Here is an 8,943-nt window from a genome sequence, read left to right on the forward strand (position 1 = left end):
TTTTAGCTTTAAATGTTGATCTGCTGTCTCTGTCAGCTATTTAAGCATTTAAGATTAAGTAATGCAAAAAAAAAAAAAATAAACAAAAAATCCGAAAAAGCGCGCGCTATTTTCAAATTAATATTTTATGCACTTTTCACTTTTGGTTTATACAAAAATATTTAATATAAATAGTTTTAAGACTGTGAATTTTAACTTTTTCGATGACCGACTTGAAAACACGTCCGCTCACTTTAAAAATTTCGACTGAAAAAAAGCCCTTGAAAATATGCCGAGAAATTTGTAGACAATTAACCTTTGTCAAAATGTTCCGGAACTCCAAACATTGTTTATGTGATTCAGTTGGTAGTTTTTCACCCCAATCCATCTTCAAATTTCATATTTCTTGAACAAAGATCTTTGCCATCACCACAACTGGTGACAAAAGCCCTAGTGGATCAAATAACCTTGCTAAATCTGAGGTTGCGTTGCGCTTCGTTGTGCTGCAAACTGGTTCCAATTTGACGCATAAACTATCAGATTTTGGACACCAGGATAATCCAAAAGTTTTTGTGGTGTCGTTATTGTTTTCTAAGTCTAAATTCATCGTGTGGAATTCATTGTAGTAAACTAGGATGATTTGCGCACCATTTTCGCAATTTAAAACCGCTTGCTGTCAGTATTTTGTTTAACTGACTCTGGGTTTCCAACAATGTTTTCAAACTATCTGCCTCGTGTAAACAATCATCTACATAGAAGTCTTCTTTGAGAGCAGATGCACCTAATGGATAATTTTGCACATTGTCATCAGCTAAAGCTTGCAAATATTTGGTTGCTAGATGCTAGATTTGGTTGCTATGTTACTGTGTTGAGTACAAAATATTTTATAGGTTGATTCGGTACATTTCTCCAAACGATAAGCTGACATTGGCTGTCTTCTGGATGTACAAGTATTTGTCGATACATCTTTTCAATGTCTGTAGTAAACACAAATCGAGGAAGTTGAAATCGTAACAGAATAGACAATAGTTCACTTCGAGCAATTGGTCCGATGTGTAGTAAGTCGTTGCGAGATTGTCCTGATGTTGTTTTGGATGATGCATCAAATACCACACGTAACTTTGTGGTGGTACTGTCAGGCTTAAGAACACAATGGTGTGGGATAAAATAATACGATGACATAATCCTTTCAATGTCTATTTCGGTCATGTGTCCCAATTTTTTATATTCATCTAAGAAATCTACATATTGTCGTTTGAGGTGACTATCCTTTTAAATTTAAAAAATCTATTTATTTTAAAAATCCATTTATAGCAATGTCTTTCTAATCTCCTAAAGCGAATCTATCATTTATAAAGGGAAGACGCACGATGAACCGTCCCGTAACATTCTGATATGTAGTTTGAGTGAATTGAGCTTCACATTGTTGCTCTGCTATTGAGAAGACTTTTGAGTGAGTATCAACTTCTTCAACCTTCCAAAGTTGTTCTATTGCATTTTGTAAACTATCTTCTGATGCTATCCCACATGTTGCAATTATTGCGTTAGCATTTTGAATTTTTACAGATACGATCCAGCCAAGCATAGTGTTCTGTAGAATTGGTAGTTCCCTTGAAAGTTGTGTTTGACCAGGACTTAGAAGTTGATGGTAAAATTCTACTCCAAGCAACATATCAACTTTGTCAGACTTATAGAATGTAGGATCTGCTAATTGGATGTTACTGGGCAGATACCAATCTGAAATTTGTAAATGCTGCGATGGTTGATTGTATAGAATTTTGGGTAAAACAAATGCTTCAAGTATTGTTTTGTAATTGGTCACTTTTGATTGTACAGAAACTATTGTACGACTTTTAGAATTCAATTTTCCGATTTCTACGCCTTCGATGCAAATTGAACTGGAGCTTACTTGCAGACCCAATCTGAATGCCAGTCGTTCAGTCACAATATTAATTTGTGAACCTGAATTCAGTACTGCTCTGCGCTCGACTGTTCTTCCATTAGAGTTAGATGCTAAAAGTTTTGCTGTTCCCAAAAGAACGAAACTGATCCTACCAGAATTGATGGATTACATAAGTGTTGTTTGGGCAAATGGCCTTGAAGTGTTTTCAACTAACTTCTGATTTGAGGATTGAACTAGTTGTCTATTTTGATGCAACAGTGTTTTATGTCTTCTTTGGCATATCGTGCATCCCCTGGAACATTGTAACGGCATATGACCAGGTTTCATGCAGTTTGAGCACAATTTATGACGTTTTAGTAAATCGTACTTCTGTTGTATGGATTTACGTTTGAAATTTTCAAATGAAAATAACTGATGGTTATTATTGCAAGTAATACAAATGTTTTGCAAGAGAGGAAGCGATCGGACGTGTATTAAATCGTGCGCGTAAAATTAAAAGCTCGAACGCATATTTGGTGTGCCGCGTAGTTAAAAGGTAGTCAAGCAAAAGGAATTAAAGAAAACAATAATTAAATTGCCGTGAATAAGAGTGTTGAATTTGGATATAAATAGACTAGTTCAATTAATTTAACTTTACAAGAGACTGCAAAAGGCCGGAAAGCTATTATTTCTTGTGTTTTGCGCAGGTATAAGCTACTCATCTCACTTACACTCTGGAAAGAGTCAGCTGCTAGATTCTTGTGGATTGTATGATCAGCTGCTTTTTGCTTTTCTTTCTTTTTGTGAAAAGCGCCATCTATGCCCCAAATTTTGTTTTTTTTTATTTATTTAACAATTGTCATGTAGGCCTGGGTAGGGGTAAACGAAGAGTTAATAAAACAACGTGAATATTAATGACGTTAACATACCTTGAACTTTATGTAGCTTCCATGGGTACTTCAATTATATTTTTTTTTTTTGGGTTGTAATTATATCGCCACCAATAGTATTCCTCTTGCTCATTAAAACAATTTCGGTTTATTAAATTCACAACGTGCATTGCGCGCACGCTATCAGTAAAAATAGAAGTAAACAAAAGTGGTAAACAGAGAAGGCGAAAAGTAAAGCTTTTACGTTCAAGTCTCGTTTGTTTAGTGCAATGTAGTTAAGGCGAACTTCACTAAAGCTTCAGTAAAGTTTGACTTAATGAGAGGGGATAGTATTGCCAAGTGCGAATAACCACTCGAAATATCTAAGACAAATTGTAGCTTTATTGAAAAGGAGAAAGAAAAAAGAAGCTTTATTAAAGGTTATTACTCTCAAGCCAAACAAGGCCAGCTAACGCAAATTAACGAAAGCAAGCTTTGGTAACAGGATCACTAACGTGATAGGAATTTATCAGTTAGGCGAATTGGATATAAAAGCCATAGCAGACACGGTGATGGTCTTTTTTTTCCTTTGCTGTTGGTTGATGAACTATCGAAATTTAAAAGTACTGATAAAAGTCAAGTTTGTTTCAAAACCTAAGATTAAAAGAAAAGAAGTGAATAAAAGTGCTAATAAAAGCCAAGTTTGTTTTAAAACCCAAGAGATAATAATTAAAAATTTCATTAAATTTGAAAAGTGCTAATAAAAGCCAAGTTTGTTTCAAAACCTAAGAGATAATAATTAAAACTTCATTAAATTTGAATCGTCTCTAATCATATTCTTAAAAAAGAAAAAAAAAAAGTGGATCAAATACATGAGTTTTATGCCAAATAATGAATAGTTTTTTTCTGAAATATGCTTAAATAATAGAGACATATGCAAATATATTATGACAAGTCAAGTGCAACAGAAGAATGCGTGTAAATTTTGAAATGATACATAAAACTCATGAGTGATCAACAATTATAACATAATAAATAAAAATTTGGGGTTCTTCTAAATGAAAACACCCAAAGAAGCCGAAATAAAGTGATAAAGCTGTTTTGTGGCGAAATATTAATACCTATATTGGGGATATAGCGGTTAGTGAAGTGATAAATAGTTAAACTAGAAGACATGACCATAAGGATATTGGACCGGTAGCAAAATTCACTTTTGTTGGAAGGATTCAACGGGATCATACACACCGTTAACGCACAACGGTGTACAGGTATTCCTGCACTAGAAAAAATCTATCTTATACTGAAACACACGTGTCTGCATTTATATTTTTTTTTTCATTTTTTTTATATATTTTTTTTTATTAGATATATTCCATTGTATATTTTTAATTTTCACTAACATATAATTGTGATGAATTAATTAAAGTTACGAATTAAATTTGGATGTTAGAAAGATTACCCTGAAAGTTGAATTGTATTAATTACTAAATATTGTCTTAAAAATTGCATATGGTATATGTATATAAAAAAAAAGGGAAAATTAAAATTAGGAATTAAATTTGGATGTTAAAAAGATTACCCTGAAAGTTGAATTGTATTAATTACTAAATATTGTCTTAAAAATTGCATATGGTATATGTATATAAAAAAAACAAAAAAAAATTAGGAATTAAATTTGGGTGTAAAAAAAAAAAGATTATCTCGAAAGTTGAATTATATTAATTACTAAATATTGTCTTAAAATTGCATACGATATATATACGAAAAAAAAAGAAGAAAATAAGAGTAACGAAAAAAAAGAGAGAAAAGAAAAAAAAAGATTTTTAAATTTTTTTATATTAAAGAGTCATAATTATATAAAAATACATATATATATATTTTTTTTATTATTCATAAGTTTCAGCTAGGTCAACAGCAGCGTGGGTGACGTCATTCTAGCAGCTGTAAGGTAAGACACGCGAACTTATGTAAAGAGAAATTGTTGCTTTATTTAAAAATTTAGTTAAAAGATTGGGTTGTGTATATTCCTTTTTCTCTCTTAATTGTTTTGTTTTTTTTTATTATGATATTTTTTAGTTAAGTTTAAGATTACTAAGATTATTATGGTCATGACTTTTGTTGAATAAAAAAAAAATAAAAGGAAAAAAAAATTTTTTTTTTGATGGAAAACTCAAATAATATGCAGGAGTAGGGTTTAGTTATTTGGCGGTTGTGGAAGTGCTAGGGAAAAATAGAATGCATATAAGTTGAAGAGTGACCGAGTGAATGTAGTGTGAAAGATGTTACAGACAAAACAGACGAGGACGTTTCAAGCTGCTGCAATATAGCGAATTCAATCAGGCAATGGCTATATTGTGATTGTGTTAGATGTAGGTTCCGCACAAAAATGGTTTTCTTCCACAGCAAACAGGTGACATGAATTTTTGTTGATATCCGCGATTGTTGCTGAGCGTGAGAAGAACCACCCCCAAAACCGGCGAGCATACCGGGCTGGCCACCATGTCACCGCTCCACGTTCACTGCAGTGTTACTTCGCCCACCGAAGACCGGACACAACAAATGGCGCCCAACGAGACACTAATACGAAGACAGGACCGAATTAAAAGACGTAATAAATAACAAAATAATAATATTATAGATATATCTATACAATCCATAATAATTTAATAGACATATACATATATATATAAAAGAGAGGAGGTTTTGAAAAGTTTTAAAATTGTTTTTAAAAAGATATTGTTTTTATATATATATATATTTGACAGAATAGACCGATGAACAGCGGACCAAAGATGGTTGCCTCAACAAGTGGCAATGTAGACAGTAGAGACAAAGAAAACTTGACAACCAAAAATTTCGTTAAATTTCACCTTAATCATAGTTTTTTTAAATTCTTAAAATAGATTCTATTTTCACAAACAAAGAAACGTGCACAAACCTTTAAGATTTTTTTTTTTATAATCTTTAATTAATAAGGATTACAACCGCGCCGCGTGCATGGCACCCCGGAGTTTTGGTTTTCTTTGTTTTTTTTGTTTGATTTTTGGCAGAGCGCAAATAATTTTTTTGTGCGAATTTTTTTTCTCAACAAAAGTTTTTTTATTATTTTTAAGATTTATGCGAACAATTAGTAATAGTGATACGCAAAAACAAATAATATCATTTTTATTGGAATCTTTATGCAAGATGAAAAAGATGTTTGTATTAAGATGAATGACTTAGGACTTGTAATTTCCAATGGAAAAGGAAGCCATGACCTACATCAAGAGGTGCAAACAACACATAGCTTGGCAGACAGACAAGATGACAGAGTTAGAGAATCGTTAGTAATTTGTTTGTGTTTTGTTTTTGTTTTTTTTTTGCTTGCAGCCACGATAAAATTTAGTAAAAGTTTATGTGAGGTAGTAGACATAAATATTTTTTTGTTTTTGTTTTAGAATTTAGTAACCTACGGCTATGACTTAAAACTCCTGAGGAGTTTAGTTTAAGGTAGTAGGTGAGTTTTTTTTATACACTAATGATTACGGCAAAAACTGAAAGTAAAACAGTTGTGTTTGCGGTAGTAAGTTTAATTGACGTAGATTTCTGCTACGACTTTAAAATTCCGGTGGGATTAAGTTTGAGGCAGGAGCCTTTCATCAAAATTATTGTTTTTTTTATTTTTTTTAACCTATAGCTATAATAGAGTATGAGAAGAGTTTTTGATTTGAGGTAATAGGTATGAAATATTGTGTGTGTTATTCAGTAACTAGAGTTTTTTTTCTGCTACAAACTAAATCTGAATAAGTATAGTGTGAGGCAGGGAAATTGAGTGAATGGTTGCTACAATAGAGATTCATGTAGAGTTCTGTTTGAGGTACTGTGTGGGTAAATATTAGAAAGCGGGTTTGAGTGAATGAAGTATGGGTCTGAACAAGTACGAATGAAACAGTTAATGCTACCAAACAATATAATTTTTCGGTAAGTTTGTGAGGCTTACTGTTAATTGGTATCACGCATACATTTTCTATTACGGATCGATATTAAATTGCGGCGTGATACTAATTGAATGTTTGAGATGTTGAGAGTAAGAGATGGACAGTTGGACGAACGTGACGACAACTTTGCACCTATATAACAATGAATTCTATTTTTCCCTAAAACAAGGCACTGAAAATCCGCCAATAAACGCTAAATTTAAATTATATTTATCTGTCTTATTTTTTTATTTTTATTGAACTTTTTTATTATTAAATTAATAATATTATAATTATATATAAAAAAAAAAAAATATGCAATCACCTTAGGTGAACATACAGGATTTGTTTTTTTTTTGTACCATTCTACAAGTAATAGACAAGTAAGTTTAATCGATAACAAAAAAATTGAAGTAAGAGTGGTAAATAGTTCCTATGGAGCCCAAACCAGCAGAAGAGTTAATAGACATGTTAGCAAGTAGTACCGGAACTAGGTCCAAAATACGAAAAGCTACGAAATCAGCACAAGTAACCGAGTTAGAAGCGGTACCTCTGCACAAGCACGTACTACTGCACAAGCACGTAGTAGTGAGCAGGCTCAGTTAATTAGTTCAGGTACAAATAGAAGGCCAAAAATAGGGAAAATAACCCAAACTGAAAAAGATTTTGGAAGCAATAGTATCCAAAGATCACTGAGTTTTGACAGCAAAATAGACCACTTATTGTTATTGGAAAGTAGTGAAATGAATCAGCCCGCTAATCTGAAAGGTAAAGGGGAAGATCAATATCGAGAAACCTCAACAGGTACAGATACAGGACGCAAGTCGGATAATGAAGAAATAATGAATTCAGTAGCTGTAATGATGAGGCAGCAACAAGAGTTTTTATCGAACTGCATGCAAGAGATGAAAATGGAAGTCATGACTCTAAACAACAGTCTACGAGAAGTGGAGCAAAGACCTAATCAGACCCCGCAAAACTACTTAGGTAACCAGGAGATCCAGCGGGAGCAGCACTCAGCATTTCCAATAGAAAGAAAGATGAGAAAAAGTGTGGATCTAGAACGGTGGCATTTGAAGTTCGACGGTTCGAATAAAGAAATGACAGTAGAAAGCTTTTTGTTCAGAGTCGAGAGAATGAAACAACAACACTCAGTTACAGATCAACAACTTCTCACGGACTTCCATTGTCTGTTGGCTGGTGGAGCACTAAAATGGTAGTGGCAACAACTAGAGTACCATGAAGATAACCGATGCTTCGATTATAGGCAATTCAAAAAGGAGCTATTGGCACAATTCAAATCTGCCGAAAGTGACTACGACATCATAAGGGAAATCATGGATCGGAAGCAACAACCCAACGAAAACTTTGAGCAGTATTACGCCGAGATACATAGCCTGACGTTCAAACTGAGAAAGAAAATTCCTGAAGTGGAGTTGGCAACAATTATAAAAAATAACGTTAAGCCAGGAATAGCTAGTCTACTATTCGCAGCGACATTTCTATCACTAGCAGAATTAAAAAAGGAATGTATTAGGGCTGAGAAAATGCTAAGGGAAAACAGCTCCGAGGTAGGCAGATTAGCGAGATCGTAAATGAAGAAGTAGATAACGCTGAAGTAGACAAACATTCACAATGGGACTTAGAAGCGTTCAGTTCTCCACAGAACAGACAAGGCGAAAATCAACAGCGTGGGCATTTACAACAGAGAAATAAGGTGCAAAACACGCTTGGAGGTAGAATTGAAACCCGTCACCACGAGACAACAATCACGAGCAACCATGATGCAAGTACCATGTGTCCATCTCCATTCCACTTAAATTTGTGTTATTCTTGTGGAATGCCATGTGATTTTTACATCATAAATGATAATATGGAATAAGGGTCAAGGTGTAGGTCATCTTTCCATGACATGTCATGCTTTTTATGTAAAGAAAGCTATTCCTATTACAGATATAACAAGAGAGAGGGAAACGGCTGGAGGACAGTGGCAACCGGGGCCCAGTGTCGCCAGAGGCAAGACCCGGAACGACGGTACAAATCATAAAGCGAAACCAATCCTTGTTAGCAAATCCAGTGGCAAAGATCAATAAACCTAAACCAAAATCTTTACACCAACGGAAGATAGAGTATGAAATAATAAAGAAAAAAATTTTTAATGAAGAATTAATGAAATCGAGAAATAATAAGAGAAACTTCAGGAAAATACAAATTTTGCGAAGAAGACAGCAATTAGTAAAGGCATGTTTGAGGAAGG

General features: G+C 33.6%; 1 protein-coding gene across 1 annotated transcript in view; it reads right to left on the reverse strand.

The window, feature by feature from the left end:
* Nucleotides 1-596: 596 nt before the first annotated feature.
* Nucleotides 597-8,943, reverse strand: part of LOC119665773 — an 8,663-nt gene continuing 316 nt past the window's right edge. The window contains exons 2-4 of the mRNA XM_038075019.1: nt 1,349-1,901; nt 883-1,248; nt 597-821 (exon numbers count right to left, since the gene is read on the reverse strand). Coding sequence (XP_037930947.1) covers nt 597-821; nt 883-1,248; nt 1,349-1,901 — 1,144 coding nt within the window. The remainder of the gene's footprint in view (nt 822-882; nt 1,249-1,348; nt 1,902-8,943) is intronic.

This window comes from Teleopsis dalmanni, chromosome 1 (genome assembly GCF_002237135.1).
Source record: "Teleopsis dalmanni isolate 2A chromosome 1, ASM223713v2, whole genome shotgun sequence".
NCBI classification, from domain to species: domain Eukaryota; kingdom Metazoa; phylum Arthropoda; class Insecta; order Diptera; family Diopsidae; genus Teleopsis; species Teleopsis dalmanni.